General features: G+C 35.1%; 1 protein-coding gene across 1 annotated transcript; it reads left to right on the plus strand.

Annotated features, from left to right (window-relative positions):
- The first annotated feature begins 16516 nt into the window (after positions 1–16516).
- On the plus strand, positions 16517–17281 carry LOC110720242. The gene has a single exon (XM_021899244.1). It carries the CDS (start codon positions 16517–16519, stop codon positions 17279–17281), a length of 765 nt encoding a protein of 254 aa, XP_021754936.1.
- Positions 17282–18240: the final 959 nt, after the last annotated feature.

Below are 18240 nucleotides of genomic sequence, written 5' to 3' on the forward strand. Positions count from 1 at the left end.
GAGCATGGTTGGAATGAAGGGTTTTCCCAATGAGATATATGTAGAAACAGTTCCTATATGTACCCAACAAAGTACTCGGGCAGAACAACAAACTACATATGTCTCTGATTACAACACTGCGTCCTTCCAAGAGCCCGCAAACCACATTCCATCGAATGCATATGGGATGGGATCTTTCACTCGAATGATGCAGGACGACCAATTTCACATGCCTTTTAGTTCTGATATAGCTTCACCAGTACATGCGGGGGGATGCGTGACAGTGTTCGGCCAGCCTGCTCCGTCGTCATCGAACACCGTGGAATCTTCACCGATGCAACTGCATAGCTATTCTCCTATGCAAGGTGATCAAGCATCACCATTTCGAGAAGAGCCAAATCATTTTGATGATGTTGTGAATAATGAATTGTCGGTGTATGATGTGTATGCAGAAATGGATGATGAAGACGAGAACGGAGAGGAGGAGGATTTACCTGCACAGATGGAAGATGGTGAGCCGTTGGTTAGAACTCCCATACCTTGGTTCAGTGAGGTACCCGAGAGCTATGAAGTTGATCAGTATTGGGCCGAATCATGTAGCCACACCTCTTTTGTTCCCAGGGGAGAATTTGAGAAGGGAATGTATTTTGAGAGCAAGAAACTGCTTCAAGAAATGGTGAAGATGTATTCTATTCAGAGGAATCAGTTCTACACCACAGTGACCTCGAATGATGGTGTCCTACATCTGCGATGCAAGAAGAAATGTGGTTGGATGCTATGGGGTACCAAATCGAGTGAGCACTCGCGTGGTTTTACCATAGTCACTTACAAAGGCCCGCATCGGGAGACATGTGTCACTGAAGTACTATCTACTGATCACCCACACTTGGATTCGTCCGTAATAGCCGAGTATGTGAAGTCCTTTGTGCGGAATGATCCTTCGTTGAAAGTGGAATTCATACAGGAACTGATCTCAAAGCAATTTCATTTCGATGTCCCGTATCGACGAGCGTGGTATGCCAAGGAGAAAGCTATAGCTGAGATATTTGGTGATTGGGAGAGTTCATACGGCAGACTTCCCCACTTCATGCAAGCACTCCTACGGTCGAACCCGGGAACATGTGTCGTATGGAAACACAAAGCTTTAGTGGAAGGTGTATACTACAGCAACATGGAAGTGTTTGAACGAGTGTTTTGGGCCTTCGGTCCTTGTATCGATGGCTTTAAACATTGTATGCCTGTTATCTGTATCGATGGGACGCACTTGTACGGGAAGTATAAAGGAACACTGTTGGTTGCTACGAGTGTTGATGCGAGCTTCCAAGTATTTCCTATTGCATTTGCGGTGGTTGAAGGGGAAAACACTTCCAGCTGGTCTTGGTTCCTGGGTTGTATTCGAGATAATGTCACGCAACGGGATGGCCTCTGTGTTATTTCTGATCGACATCCTAGGATCATTGCAGCAATGAATGATCCTAATGTTGGATTCACCCAGCCCCGAGTGTATCACAGGTTTTGTGTCCGCCATATAGCTTCTAACTTGAAGACTCACGTGCGAAGTAACGACATGAGAGACATGTTCAAGGCCGCTGCGTACCAAAGGCAAGAAAGAAAACTTCAAGTTGATATGTGTTTCATTGGTGAGGCCTGTAACAAGGCCATCGAGTACATTACTCAAGTCCCGTTCCCTATGTGGTCTCTGTTTCACGACAATGGTCGTAGGTATGGTATATGTACTACTAACTTCTCGGAGACATTCAACAATGTGCTAAAGGGAGCTCGGTTTCTACCGATTATGTCCCTTGTCGAGTTAACCTTCCACAGAGTTAACAAGTATTTCACTTTGAGAAGGGAGTCTTCCGAGGCTAGGTCTGATCAGGGACTTCCATACCCCCCAAAGGTCACTGCCATCCTGGAGAAGAAATACCGCTAAAGCCAGATATCATAGAGTGGATGCCTATAACCGCCGATTGCATATTTACCAAGTGACAACAGAGAGGGGAGAGAGAGTTGGTAGTAAAGGAGGCCACAAGCGTACGGTGAACTGGCAGTTGAGAACGTGTACGTGCAACAAACCGAGTTTCTTTTACTTTACTTATCATAGAGTGGACTTCTCATGTGCTAGCAGTCTGTGCTACATACACCACCGTCCACACATTACCACCCAGCACATGACGTCATTAGCAGATATGTGAGTTTCTTTTACTTTACTTATCATTCTCATTTTTTAACTTTTTTTAATATTATGTACCTGACTGATCGATGATTACTGCAGGCGGCGGATATGGTGGCGATGTATGATGCACTATCCCTCGCCCTTACAGACGGACCCACCAGAGCCCAGGTCGAGCGGATGCGAGATATGTCCGTGACTTCCTTACACAGACATGGTCACGGTTATCTCATCCAACAACGGGACGGTGATGATGGTCACTCCGTCCATTCACGGTTCGACCCCGGCCAGAGTAGCAGTGGAGGTGATCCTACGTCGCACACAGAGGAAGAAGAGTACATCTTCCACAGTTCTGCACCCTTCAGAACCCAGGAGGACGCATCGTCCAGCCAGCTCACTCCCCCCCCCCCCCCGCGCCGGAACCTATTCACCACCATTCACCATTACAGTCGGCGTCGTCCAAGACGAAGGGACAACAGTGAGGCTAGGGAAGGGTTAGACCAAATTGATGAGTAGTGATTGTATTGTATCATTGTTTTGTTCTACACAAACATTTCCTGGAATGCTGTATATAACGATTGCATTATTAATATAAGACATGCTGGTTGAATGAATCTGTTTGTGTTTTGAAGTTTTGTTTGCTTATTTATCCAAATCGGATTTATGTCAGTCAAAATAGATCCTTTTGGGCTAATGTATATTAAACAATAGACATTTGGAATCCATAGTCGAAAATGGGGAAGAAAGGATGGCCCGTGGTGGTTAATGTGGTTGTTCATGGTGGTTTTAGTGTTGTTGGTTGTGGTGGGTGGTTATCGACGGTTGTTGAATGGTTGGGGTTAGTGGTGGAGGTGGTTGAAGTGCTGTTGGAGGTCAAAAGTGGTGGAAGATGGTGGTCGACGGTGGGGGTTGCTGGTGGACTGTGGTGGCTAAATCATGGCAGGGGGTGGTGGGTGGGGGCAGAAGAAAGTGGCAGACCAGAAGAAAGTGGGGGCAGAAGAAAGTGGCAAAAGGCTGATTCTGCTGCTGTATTGCAGACCAGCAGAGAAACGCTATCCCAGACAGCTTTTTATGTTGAACATAAGACGCTGTCTGACAGCGTTTTAGGTACAATAAAGTTTGTACATAAAGCGCTGTCTAGGACAGCGTTTTATGTCTTTTATATTTTCAAAATATTTACAATTACTGAAATAAAAAGGAAACTTCAAAAAAAAAAAGTCAACACTTAAAAATGCTGTCTGGGACAACGTTTTTAAGTTGAATTTTTTTATTTTAAAAAAACCAGGCATAAAACGCTGACTGAGACAGCGTTTTAGCCTGGAAGCTTAGTTTGGTAAATACTTTTGCCACGCAACCATTTTGGTGAATATTTCCCAAAATTAGCTTACTTTGGGAAAACGTCCCAAACTTTACCTAATTATGTATTCATAATTCTCATACAATCCCAAGAAATTGTGAATTAATTGTTACGAGTACTTTCCTCAATATTTTCTTAAATTTTGATTAGGGGTGTCCGTTCGGTTTTCGGTTTGGATTTAGTCCAAATCTGATCTAATCCGAAATATAATTCGGTTTTCAATTTTCCAATCCAATCCAATCCAATCTGAATTTCTCTCCCAATCCAATCTAATCCAATCCGAATTAAAATTTGGTTATTTGGATCAAATCCGAAAATTCAAATTATAATATATTATTTTTACGCCTAATACGATTATAAAAATTAAGCTTTAATATAAATACAAGTCTTCATAATCATGATTAAAATAAAGAGTTCAACATCAAGTTATTAATTAATTAATACAAAGTCTCCTAAATTAATTTTATGTAGTAGTAAGTATTTGAGCTAAACTTCAAAAAACAAAGAAATCCATATCTATACAAGCTTAATTTTACAATTCGGTTTGGATGGGATCCAATTAGGGTCAATCCGATCCAATCCGAATTTTCAAAAAATCTCAATCCGATTCGATCTGATTTCAAGTTCGGATCCGATCCGAATTGATAATTTGGTTTGGATTGGATTGGATTTCGGTTTTAATCCAAATTATGGACACCCCTAATTTCGGTATTGGTTCTTCAGAAAAATCAAGTTACTAAGGCTTTTTCCGGTAAAGAGTTTATTGGAGAGCTTTTAGGCGTTTAGCTTATTGTGTTTTATTAGAGGTTTGACCATTTAAAAAAGCTAATTTGGGTATTTGGTAAATAGCTTAATAAAAGAACTTTTTGGACTAAAGCTCTTTTACAAAAAGCTCATTATATGAGTTTTTTGAAATTAGCTTATTGAACAATAGCTTCTTAGCTATTAAATACACTAAAACAGCTAACAATCAACAAATATTTACCAAACACTTTTATATAATCGTCTATTTACAATTAGACAATCCATCTAATATAATCAGTTAGTCAAATCAGCTAATACAACCAACTATATTAATCAAGTACCAGCTAATTACTAAGCAGGGCCTATGTCTAATTTACGTAAATCAACTAGTTTTGTTTTTGAAATACTAGACTAGATTAGAATAGTTTTATTATTTGTGTAAAAAAAAAATGGCATTATGTTTTGTAATACCTATTATACCCTATATTCTCTAAAACAATCTAGGTCAGTTCTATTGTTCTCTAACCCTAATTATTATACGAAGTACATGTGTATATATCCCCTACTTTATGGAATAATTAGGGGAGCCTACGCATGCATTGCGCGCAAATGATTAGTTGTTATGGTCGAATCATAAAAGCTTGCCCTAATATTGGAAAATTGTTAGGTGGGCTTTTAAACACATACTTAGTTGTTATGGTCAAATCGTAAGAGCATTGCCAACAATAATAAAAATAAAATAAATAACACTTCCTTATTCTCTTTCTACTCACTTTCTCACTCCTTTTGCTCATTAGCATTTTAATGATCATATTTTTATTCCACCAATGATTAAAAAAAAATATTCTTCACCATGACACCATTTCTCTCTCTACCACATCATTCTCTCTTACTTTCTAATAAAAAAGAAAAAAAAATTGTATAATTACTTTTACTAATATAATTCAATTTATCATATGGCTAAGGTTGTTTGACAGATCTAACTATACAAATTAATTGGCTTTAGTGTAGAACAAATAATATTATAGTTAAATATTTAATTATAGAATACAATCATGTGAATCAAATGGAAGGATATTCAAAAACTTTCTGAAAGAAATTATAAAATTTAAAGGTCCATATGTAGACATGTAGTACATACAAAAACGTCTAAATTACCTCTTGGTATACAAAAGGGTTGGTCACCCTAACCTACATAATCAAGCGTTACAGTTACAATTTTAATAAAAAGCAAATAAATTAATACAAGCAACTTAAATACTAATTTTATCAAGCAATTAAACCAAGTCTTTTGGCTTTTCTTACCAACTACATCATGCTTATTAAAAATGTAAAAGGAAAAATATAAATATGTAAATGAATTTTTTGAGGGATATATTAGTCCCAACACTATTCATAAGTGTTGAGTAATACTTTTGAAAAGGTCATAAGGATACACGCATCTCTATTCTCTCTTAGTTAAACTCTTTTCACAACACGTTATCAGCAACAATCCTAACTGATTGAGCTGATGAGACCATCCCAAGTAAGAGACACACGAAGGAATTCAATAGCAACTTTATGTTTTTAGCATAAAAGGGTATCCTACTCTATGGAATAATACACACATATCTCTATTATCTCTCAAATCTCTCTTAACACGTTATCAGCACCAGCCCTAATTGATTAAGCGGACAAAACTATCCATAGTCGAGTAAGAGACGAACGAAGGAATCAATAGCAACTTTTTTTTTACGTTTTTTTGCAGAAAAGGGTACTCTAATCCTATAACCCTCCTCTCTCTCTCTCTCTCTCTCTCTCTCTCTCTCTCTCTCTCTCTCTCTCTCTCTAACTTCAATAAATTTCGGCAGATTGTTATTGTCCTACTTGAACATATGGTTTTGATTATTTTAAACGAAGTGCGATTAATTTTGTTTAACAGAATATGCGGTACTTTTGATTTTTGGTTTTTAATTTTCATCACTTAGATTAATCAATTATTCGGGGAAAGGATAGGGGTACACTAAGTGTATACATTCTATTTGTACATCACCAATAATAATATGACAAATATGCAAGTTCCAATAAATGATAGAGGGAATTGAAGCTGAAATTTTAGGAGGGACAAAAAGAGAAAATTTTCTCTTAATTTGATATTGTATTTGATAACATCACTAACGTAACATCACTAAATAGTAAAGAACTAAAGAAATTATATCCTTGAATAAGTTTTAGAAAAATTGGATTGCTAAAGAAACGAACAGACAAACATGTGAAAAAAGATCCACACGCTTTCCATTTATTGAAAGATATAAGTCTTCAGGACTACAACTATACAAGTTGAAAGAAAGATTACCTCTATATTCATGCAATGACATGATTTAAAAGAATATTAAATACTTTTTAAGAGCATTTTTGTATTTATAGTATAAATGTGGTTGATGTTTGACTTATATTTAATTTTTTATCATGTACTAAGATCAATTTAAATTAACTTTAACTCTTTACTGCTTTTTCTTAACCCTTATCAGTCTCACTATAGTGTCAAGTAAACCTTGTAATTAAATAAATTAGAATTTGCTAAATGTGTTAATTAAAAGGAACAAATGGAGTATTATTTTAGTATGATGTATCGAATTAAGTCATTAGATATTTGACATTTAACGACTAATAGAAATATATAAGCAAAGGCTCTCGTGAGAACTCTTCCTTTATGTGAGAACTCTTTCATATATGTGAACACTGCCATGTTCTTACTCACATGTTCTAAATTTATTTTAATCATGTATTCTAATTTACTCACGTGATCTAAATCTTAAATGAGTTAAATCAGATGTTCTAAATTATTAGTCACATGTTCTAAACTTTAAATTATTTGTTCTAAGTTTTAACTTATATGTTCTAAATTGTAAATAAGGTGCTCTATATTTTTCTTAACCCTTGATCTATTAAATCCCGCATTGTTGAATGATCTTTAAGTGCAACAAGGTTTAATGAATTAATTTTAACTTGTTTTTAGGATCATTTTTTTTATTTGGCATTAAATTGTAATTGATTTTAAACGAACTTAGCCTATCTTTTAAACTAGAATCATTCTAAATAAATTTTAACCCTTCACTACTTTTCATTACCCTTGATGATTTATTAGTAACCCTTCATATCGATATAAATTAAACGCTTTATGCCTCAATAGGATCTTAGTGAATATAAAGTGTCATACTACAATATGATCCATACTAAAATAATACAGAGTAATATACGCAGGCATATTTATGTAAATAAAAAAATGACGGATATACGAAGTATAAAAAATCAATATGTTAAAGTTCTTAATTAAATATTATTGCTAAAATAATCTTATACTTAGTTAAAAAAGGAAAAAAAAATATTAAATGTAAAATTTTGAGCATAAGCCCTGGAGCTTTCCTTAATCAAGTACTTGGAGTTTGATTCTCTTGAATGATAACGATGACCAAGTCTAAATTATTTAAACTAGAATCTTCTCTTAATTATCATTTGTGAATATACACTATTAATACCCGTCAAAAAAATTAAAAAATAAAAAATTAACTGCTAATATTCATCTCGTATAACAACTTGTATATATATCTTCTTATTTAGTTACTACTGGATTATCTTTTGTTATCTATTAGGTTGTATAAATACATGTTAAAGTCAATGAGAATACCAACTACTTTTCACATACTCTATTTATTTATATGGTATCTAAAGCTTAGTGATCATTCTCCGTTTTTTTTTCCCTCCTATTTGAGTTCCAAACAGGCAAGATATTGCACGAGAAAAAAAAAAGTGTATAATAACTTGTTCAAACACTTGAATAACAACCGTATTCAATATATTCTAAAATCCTTTGTACGAAATTAAAAAAGATCAACAAATTTGATAATAACTTAAAGAGATGACGAGTTACCATGGTTGTGTTAAGATTCAAGGGAGGAAGATGAAACACAAGTGTAAAAACTAAAATGATGGGAAAATTGGAATTAGGTTTAATTTTGGGAATTGTAGAACAGTTAATTAGGTAATTGAAGAATTAGGTTTAATTTAAATATTTCAAAATCATGTTTAAATTTTGAATGAATATTAGATGGACCCACAAAATAATATGTGCCATTTTTAGCCAATAGAAAAGTAGTGTACAAGATTCCTTGTAAACTAAGTGTACCCCTATCATCTCCCAAATATTCGGTAAAGTTAATAAATGTTATTACCCTTTTGGATTTTAATTCTTAAGCACGTGGTTTTCAATTAAATCCAAAATTCAAATCCTTTTCTTGTTTTAGATTTTAGATCCAGAATTATATTCTTAAGAAGTATGCATTTTGCCGTTTAATTTATTTAATAATGTGCTATAATTAGAGTGAAATGAAATCCTTAAACAAGAACTTCATATTATTGATAGCGTAATAATAATAAAATAAATAAAGTTTATGCTTGTTTGTTATTGATTAGTTATGTCATCTCTGTTAATTTACCTAATGTGTTAGTACTAATTTCTATAGTTAGTCTTATTGATTTATTTTGCTTATGAAACCATTTTAACCATTCTGTACATTCACTCTTTTTGTTGTTAGTAATAATAATATATTACTTGTAATATTACAATGTATTATAAATTCTTTCAAACTCAAATAATGCATCATAAATTGAAATATTATGTTGATTAGAATTATATATTTTTTTGGTTTGATTGGTCATGTATAATTTCCTATGAATATTGATAATTCGCTAATCATTGCAGTTTAATAGGAATATGTATGTTTCCTCTTAAATCCCCTTTTATTCTTGTAATATTTTCTTATGTAGTGAAGTGTGTTTGCAAAAATTGAATTTATTGCTTTTGATATTATCGGGAATAATTATTTGTATTACGTGTTAGATGTTGAAACACACCTATAGATGTAAAAAAGGCTTGGTAATACTACCAAGAAAAATATTTCATACCGAGTACAAGAAAACCATCATTACTATGACAAGTATATGTTTTAAGGGAACTAAAGTTTGTGGACTAATCTTAATGAGAATGATTTAATTACTTGAATATTAATATATTGCTTGTATAATTAGTGAGATTACTTAAACATGGATGATGGCATAGCCTTATTGGCCACATGAATGATTATTCTTGACAACCCTTAACCATGCTATATTTGCTTAAAGATAAATTTGAAAAAAAAAAAAATCATTTGTTTTGTTAATTAGATGTGAAAGGAATTGATGAATTATACTTCCTCTGTTGTTTTTTAGTTGACACCATTTGATTTTTACATTATTCACAAACTACACTTTGACTAACTTTTGTGATTTATCGTTTTGATAAAACATAGTCAAGTTAGATCTTGTTTGAATAGTCTCAATCTATGTTTTGTTAATATCCACTTTTCATAATTTTACAATATCGAAAATTAAAGATATTAATCATTAAAATAGTGCATTGGTAAGTGTGATAAATGAAAGACGCCAACTAAATAAAATCGAAGGTAGTAGTTTGTAATGACAATGATTATTACATGAAATACATATGGTTTTTCGTGAAATAGTGAATACAATAAGTAGTGTACTACTAGTAACTTACAAACTAAATTTCTATAATCGCGCACTCTTCTGATCTTCTCCACTTTTAGACTAGAGAAGTACAAAATTTTATTCATGTACACACATTATAATTAACCTGAACTTGGTACCATGGTCATATTATTAGTTAAATTTATATTATTATGAAGCATAGATTGTGTGATTTCATTCAATTATATGTGATATTATAACAACTACATGAAGATGGATTATTGGAATAATTTATAAATTGAATATGGAATTCTCGTACATATGGACCTTGAAGTTTCTTAAATTTATAATGGGTTAGAATCCCTCTAACATAATATAAAACCATGTATTTGAAAGTTTATTAACTAGACCATATATCCTCCGTTCCCAAAACTAATGTGTTTATATACACGATGTCATGTGGGAAGTATACAAATTACGAGTATATGTCAAAGGTATAGTTTTGAGAATAATTTGTCTGGTCCTACTCAGTAGTTTTATAACTTTATACCCTTTAGTAAGTCTCAGAGTTGATATCTTAGGGAGATGTTTAGTTTATTATAGGTGTTGTTTGAGTAACTTGGTGAGTGTAATAATCTATGAGGGTCACGAATAATCAGTTAATTCGTTTAAAAACTCTGACTTATGTGTATCACATGAGTATTTTTGAGTTTTAACATGACAAAATTGTAATTTTTTTTTATTTTAATATCACAGCATTTTAGAACTTTTTATCCAATTTAGTTACGGTTTCTTTATTTTATCACTTTAAGGTTTTTAAAAATAGATGAATTAATTTGTTACGTATAATTTAAAACAAAAGAATTTAATAAAAAAAGAATCTCATTATTACCAAAATCTAGATATTTACACTCTAAATCCTTTAATTATTTTCATATTATTTCATATCCTTTATTTATTCTGAAATTGCAAATTAATCCTTTTATTTTCCTATAAATACCCCACTAATTTTCATATTTCAACACACCAAAAATTCTACAAAATTTCTCTCTAAAATTCTCTCTAAAAATACTCTCTTTTAATCTCTTGTTTTAGTAAAAATCTTTCTAATTTAGATTTATTTAAAGTTATTACTTTATATAAAAGCATCATTAAATTAAACTACTAATTCTATTTATTTAAGGTATTTTTATTGTCTCTAATTTATAGATCAAAACACAAAAAAATATTTCTCTTTAAGTTCAAGTGTTATTATTATTTCTTATCTTTATTTTAAAAAAAAAATTAGTTTAATTGCTTAAGTATTCCTAGTCTTTATATTAAAAAAAAAAACAAAAAACAAAAAATATTAGTTTATTTCTTAGCTTCTATATTAGTAAGCAATTAAAATCTAGCTTTAATTTTCAAGAATTAGCTCAAGTTTATTTTCTCTAATCAAAAATCCAAAAAAAAGAAGTTCACTATTTTGACTTTTACCACCAAAAAAAAAAAAAAATCATAAAATTGTTTTTTACCACCAAACTTCTCAAAGTTTTATTTTACCACACAAAAATAATAAATATTCTAATTATTCATTGAATTCAAGTGATTAGATGTCTAGCTGGAGGCCGCTTCCGATCAGTAAGATTAATATAATTAATCTTACAGCTTACTCTTGACTGAACCCTACGGGTCACACCCAATCGTGTAACCGAGTTAAGGTGACGAATTAATTCGAAGGGTTAGGTACGTCAATAAAGATATTACGAACTCAGACGTCGGATTTCGAGTTTAGCGCGTCGAAGCCAAACATCGAAACGTCGAGTTGAATCCAGGATTCGACGAAGACGAGAAAATAATTCAAACGACACAAAGGTCAAAACCTTGGTCATAGCCCCGCATCGGCCTAGCATGGTGCTAGCCATGCGGGGGCTAGGCCGAGGACAACTATTCATTGCCGCAAGCATGGCAGCTAGGCCGGCTAGCCATGCACGCAGCATGGCAGCCAACCCAGCACACCATGTGGGGCATGGCTAGCAGCGCCAGGTTGTGTGTGCATGCCAGCCACTTGTGCTGGGCTAGCTACAGCTAGTAAGCCTAGCCAAGGGGTCAAGCCGTTAGCGTGGCGTGCCTTGGAGCCCAAGGGCTGCCAGCTGGGCGAACCTAATAAGGGGGTGGGTGGCCTTGTTAAGCAAGGGAAAGGAAGTGGTCCTCCTCCCTTGTGGTCCTTACCTACTCCCTCCTTGGTATTGTGCCAAGTGTCGTTTAATTGTTTGCTCATGGTATTTAATTTTTTTTTAAGAATTAAATTAAATGCTATTTTTCTCACTTTATCACAAGTCCCACATTGGAAGAATTATGAGGGAGTAGGAGATGCCAAGTCTATAAATACTCAAGCAAGGGGTTTGGGGAAAGACACTTGAGTTGAACTCGAAAAAGGCATCTCCAATATAAATCGTGAGAAAACCTTTAGAGTTCGTAAAACTCATATTTTGGTTTGCTGTTTCGTCTAGCTATTAAACCCAACCTAGTTCGGGCACGAGGGTGTGCGAAGTGGGAGGAACGCGCGAGTGCGGTTCTAAAGCTTTCGATATCAAAGGTCGCGTTCGTGTTCGAGGTGAAACACGCGTCGAGGGTAAGATAGTCTTTCTCTCTTTATATGTTTATTTGTTATATGCATATTAGTCGTAATAATTTATACATGTGGTCCGGGGCGGGGTTTGGTTCTGCACGGTGTTCGAAACACCGTAAAATCGACAAGCACAGTATTATCTTGTGATATGAGTTGCTAAATAACACAATATAAGCAAACAAGGAATTGAATGTGACATCAGGTATAACAACGACTCAATTGATAATTCACGGCACTAATTTATCTTTAAAACCTAACTTTACACTAGTACTAGTAAATAGCCTTAACACCTACAACAACAAGAAGAAGCTCATTTATGTTGCATAGCAAAGGAACGAAAACTTGAAATATAGAAAATAAGAAACAAGAACACACAATTTTCAATAAATCAAGAAATTAAGATATGCAAAAACGTAGAGTTGTTCATGGACGGGATGGCCCGCTAGGCCCGCCTTACCCGGCCTACAAAACGGGCGAGTTTGGATAACAAATTTTTTAGAAAATTAATATTTGGACGGCCTAGGCCCGACCATCTAATATAAATGGGCGGACATGGACAAGACAATTTGTGCCGTGGGCTAGCCCGTTCGGCCCATTTATTAAAAAAAATAATTATTTAATAAATTTTTTATTTAGGTAAATTATGTACATATGTTTTAGAAAAAAGAATACAAAAGAAAGTATATAGGATTAAAGCTAAATAACTAATTTTTCCTTATTTAAATCTTATCATCGGAGACTTATTATATAAGTCCTTTGATGAGTGCCATTTATAACATTCAAATGGCATTATTTTGGGATGATTTTAGTTGCTTTAATAGATTTCTTTATGCCTTTTTCCTTATCTTTAGTTTTTTATTCTCTAGTTGATCTCATTCTGGTTATTTCTCCCTTTTCCTTGTATTTTTGTAGTTTTTATAGTCTTTTCCCTTTTACTTATTTTCCTTTCTTCATTTTCAGGTCTAAGGTGAAGTCCTAGGCCCTTCATGGTGATTCCTCGGGTTAGAAGATGCTCAAGTGCAAGGTGGAAGCTCTCATATAGCTCACAAAGAAAGGGATGGCTTACCCAAAGACTTGATGCTTGCGCCTCATGCTGCGCTTACATGAAAGTGTGGTGTTGAACCCACCGTAAACTCATTTTGGGACTGCCATCCCCAATGACGATCAAGAGGAGCGCACCTCTTGCATTGAAAAACGCACGGAGGAGATCCCATGCTCCAAGGGCGCGGGCGCGCCCACCTGAGTTCCAAGTTCTGTACCCTTTTCTTCGCGGCTGCGCACTCCGAAGTGAGGGCGCGCCTGTACAGGTTTCTTTTGGACGTCCACTTTATTTCCTTTTAGTTAGTTATTCTAGAGAGAGAACTATTCATTGAGTTCTTAGAGATGCTAAAGAGAGAAGTTTTAGAGTGAGTTTTAGGGAGCTTTAGATTTAAAGAGAGAAACTCTTGGATTTTGATTTGTACTTCAACAATTGCTTCAATCAAGTTTGGATTTCCTTCAATCAATGATAATTAGTGAGATTTTCTTCCTTTAATTCCTCTCTATTGCTTGATTTTGCTTTTGATTCATGAATGATTGCTTGATTTGTTGATCTTTTGGTTAGTGGTTTGATTGATTTGAATTTTACTTGATTTAGTTTAAGATGATGATGTTTGTGATTTACTTAGTTTTGTTCTTAATATCAATATGCTTAGTGAGTAGACTCCTTTCTAGGGAGATGGTGAAACATGCATGAATGATTGATTATTGCTAATTGATGGATTTTGATTGAATGAATGTTGTGATTAAATTGGTTGATAGAATTGTGCATGTGGTTGAATTGTTAAGGAGTGATCAACCTTGATTTTCAAGCTAGATTGCATTATGATTTCTAATGACACAAACCATTGATTTAGGGATTGCAATTATTGATTGAATTTGATTTGTGATTCTTCTTGCTAGTCATTCATAGAGGAAACCTAGCTTGACTTCTAGGAGATAACCTATTGGATTCTCTTGATTGCAATTACTATTTTCCTTTGCAACATTTGGTTGATTGATTTTCCTTCAATTAGCATAACTATCCTGATTGTATGTGGATCCTAATCCATAGTGCTTTTGGTATTGATTTTTGATATGATATTTGCTTTTGTTTGATTAGCCTTCTTGATTACACATTCACACACTCTTCGAAATAGCTTAACACATAGACTATAGTGATTGACCCCCCATTCCTCGTGGTTCGACCCTCGACTTGCCCTATACTCGGTTTAGGTTTGGTTGAGTGTTATAAATTTTGTTGATAAGGTTTTAAGCATTTAACGACGTGCTTAGACACCCCCTATCAAATTGCCGCCGTTGCCGGGGAATGGCGTAGTTGTTTACTATAGTTGTTGAGTCTATTTCATTTTATTTGAAAAACACAAAAAGATTTTTCCCCTTTTGGCTACATTAGTAGTTGTGCTACTAATATTTTCTTTTGAGATTGTATGCATAGAGCACGTGGTCGTTCTCTGGTGCCATTTGATCCGGAAATAGAGAGGACAATTACGAAGATAAGAGTTGCTAGGCGTTCCTCAAGTCTCCCAAGACAAGAAGAATAAAAAGAAAGAATGGGAGAAAACCCAAGAGTGGCTTTGAAGGAATTAGGGATTCCGGGTGCATATAGGTTCGAGAGCGGGATTGCTCTACCTATAACACCGGAAAATGATTTTGAAATTAGACCGTCAATGATCACTTTGATAGAGAGGCGACAATTTAGTGGGCCAAGCACGAGAGTCCTCTTAATCACCTTAAAGAATTTGAGAAGTATTGCAACACTATCAAAGTGAACGGAGTTTCGCAAGAGTTCATTTGTTTGAAGCTTTTCCCCTTTTCTCTCATAGGGCGTGCTTTGGAATGGTTGGATAAAGAAGTCAAGCCGAACTCATCAAGGACATGGGATGAGGTTACTAAGGAATTTCTGTCTGGGTTTTACTCCCAAAAGAAAACGGCGAAGGCAAGAGCACTAATCCAAGGTTTCAAGCAAAGATATAATGAAAGCCTCTATGAAGCTTGGGAAAGGTACAAAGACTATCAAAGAGAGTTTCCTCACCATGGAATTCCCACCTATATATCAATCATTCAAATATTTTATGGTGGTCTAAGCCCTCAAGGGAAGTCTTGTCTTGATGCGAGAACCGAAGGACCCATAATGAACAAAACAGAAGAGGAAGTTGTGGATATTATTGAAGATGTAGTGAGGCATTATATGGATTGGAAAGACGGTGCAAAAGAGTCAACTATCAAGGATAACTCTTTGGCGTACTCGGTTGATCATCTCAATGCCATCAATAACTTGTCCTCACAAATCTCAAATCTAGGGAAGGAGATGACTTCTATCAAAGCCAAATTAGAGAATGCTTCGTCTCTAGCACCTATTCTTCCCTCCCAATTTAAGGGGAGAGGTACATCTTCTAACTCTAATCCTCCTCCCTCTTCTAATAACATGCCAAGTGGATTCTTGTTTTATGATGTATGTGGTTCATATGATCATGATGCTTTTAATTTCCCTCATGCTTTTTCGGATGGATGTGATGATTTTGATAGTAATGAGAATGAGCATGTGAGTTATGTGTCTAATAATAACAATGGTCCAAGGTTTGATAATTAAAGAGGCCAATGGAATAGGAACTATCACAACCAAGACAATTTTGACAACTATAGCCAAGGTGGTGGTTATAGAAACCAAGGTTTCCGAGGACTATAACAATCAAGGTTATAGTAGCTAAAATCAAAGCCAAGGTTATGGTCATAATAATCAAGGTTATGGTAACCATAATCAAAGCTATGGCCAAAATCAAAATAGGGGTAATTGAACACCCAAAATAAGGGTAACTTTTAAAACAATGCTCAAAGGGGTCCCCCACCCTATTTTGTTCCAAAGACCCAAGGTCAAGGTGATAATCCCTATGCTAAACCTTATTCTTCTAGTTCTAATTTGGAGGATATTTTCCCAATTCAAACCAAGTTGTTGATCACTTACATGTCCACTAGTGATAAAAAATTCAATGACATGATGACTCATAATAAAGTGTTAGAAAGCCAACTTTCCTAACTAGCTAATTCCTTGAAAGAACATGCAAGCCCTTCTTCTTTACCTCCTCAAGGTTTAGATCCTAAGAGACCCATGAATGCTATTATGACAAGAAATGGAAGGATTCTTAAGGATAATGTGCCTAAGAGGAATTTAACTAAGGAAAGCTCAAGTGATGTTTTGGTTGATGATGAAGGAGATAGAGAGCCTTTAAGTGAGGTTATAGATGAGAAACCATGCGAAAAAGAGAAAGAAAAGGAAGTTGTGAAACCCAACCTTCCTTACCCCCAAAAATTCATGAGGCACAAATTGGATGAACGATTTGGGAAATTTATTGAGATGCTTAGGCGACTTCATCTTACCCTTCCATTCACCGATGTTATTGATCAAATGCCGAATTATGCTAAGTTCCTAAAAGACATTTTGAGTGGAAGAAGGACTTGGGATGCGGTGGAAACGGTTATCTTAACCGAAAATTGTAGTGCAATCATCATGAACAAGATGCCACCTAAGTTGAAAGACCTCGGAAACTTTTCTATCCCTTGTGTCATTTATAAGATGCAAATTGATAATGCCTTGTGTGACTTAGGATCTAGTTTTAGACTTATTCCATATTCGGTTTATCAAAGACTTGAGTTAGGGGAACTTTTTCCTACCAACATTACCTTGCAATTGGCCGATAGATCAATTAAGATTCCAAAGGGTAAGGTAGAGGATGTTCCTTTGAGGGTAGGAAAGTTTGTGATTCCGACTGATTTTGTGGTTCTTGAAATGGATGAAGATGCTAACATTTCCATCATACTTGGTAGACCTTTTCTTGCTACCTCGGGTGCCATGATTGATGTAAAGAGTTCTTAGATTTCACTTAAGGTAAGAGAAGAGGTTATTGAATTTGATTTGAATGAAAGCATGAAATATCCCTCTTCTTCACTTGAGAATTGCATGAGTATTGAAATTGTAGACAACATTGTGAATTCCATGCATGAGCACTTGTTCACATCTAATGATCCTCTTGAGTGTGTTTTGTTGAATAAGGAAAAGATAGGTGATCATGGCAAGGAAATGGAATTTTTTGAGACGCTCATTGATAGGAGCATGGAAGAGAGTGATGACCATATTTGCATGAGAATTACAAGTCAAGATGCATTGAAAATCGCTTCAACAAAGGAAAGTAAAGGTGTTCCCATGGTAGAGCTCAAACCTCTACCATCACACCTTAGGTATGAATTCTTAGGTCCCAACTCTACTTTTCTGGTGATTGTTAGCTCCTCCTTGAGTGAGAGCCAAGCTCAAGAGTTATGTGGTGTATTGAGAAGACACCGAGGTGCTTTAGGCCATACCATTGATGACCTCAAGGGTATAAGCCCCGCCTTATGCATGCACCATATCACTCTTGAGGATGGCACTACATCAAGCATTGAGAGACAACGAAAGCTACACCCTCAAATGGGGGAAGTAGTTAAGAAGGAAATCACTAAGCTATTAGATTCGGGAATCATTTTCCCCATTTCTAGCTCTAGGTGGATTTCCCCAGTCCATGTTGTCCCAAATAAAGGAGGTATAACCATTGTAGAGAATGAGAGAAGTGAGCTCATTCCTACAAGGACGGTCACGGGATGGCGAATGTGCATAGACTATCGACGTCTAAACACATCCACCAAAAAGGACCATTTTCTCCTTCCCTTCATAATAAAATGCTTGAACGTCTAACAAGACATAAGTATTATTGCTTTCTTGACAGTTATTCCGGGTTTTTCCAAATTCCCATTCACCCGGATGACACGAGAAAACAACTTTTACTTGCCCATATGGAACTT

The sequence above is a fragment of the Chenopodium quinoa genome, unplaced genomic scaffold (genome assembly GCF_001683475.1).
Source record: "Chenopodium quinoa cultivar QQ74 unplaced genomic scaffold, ASM168347v1, whole genome shotgun sequence".
Classification (NCBI taxonomy): domain Eukaryota; kingdom Viridiplantae; phylum Streptophyta; class Magnoliopsida; order Caryophyllales; family Amaranthaceae; genus Chenopodium; species Chenopodium quinoa.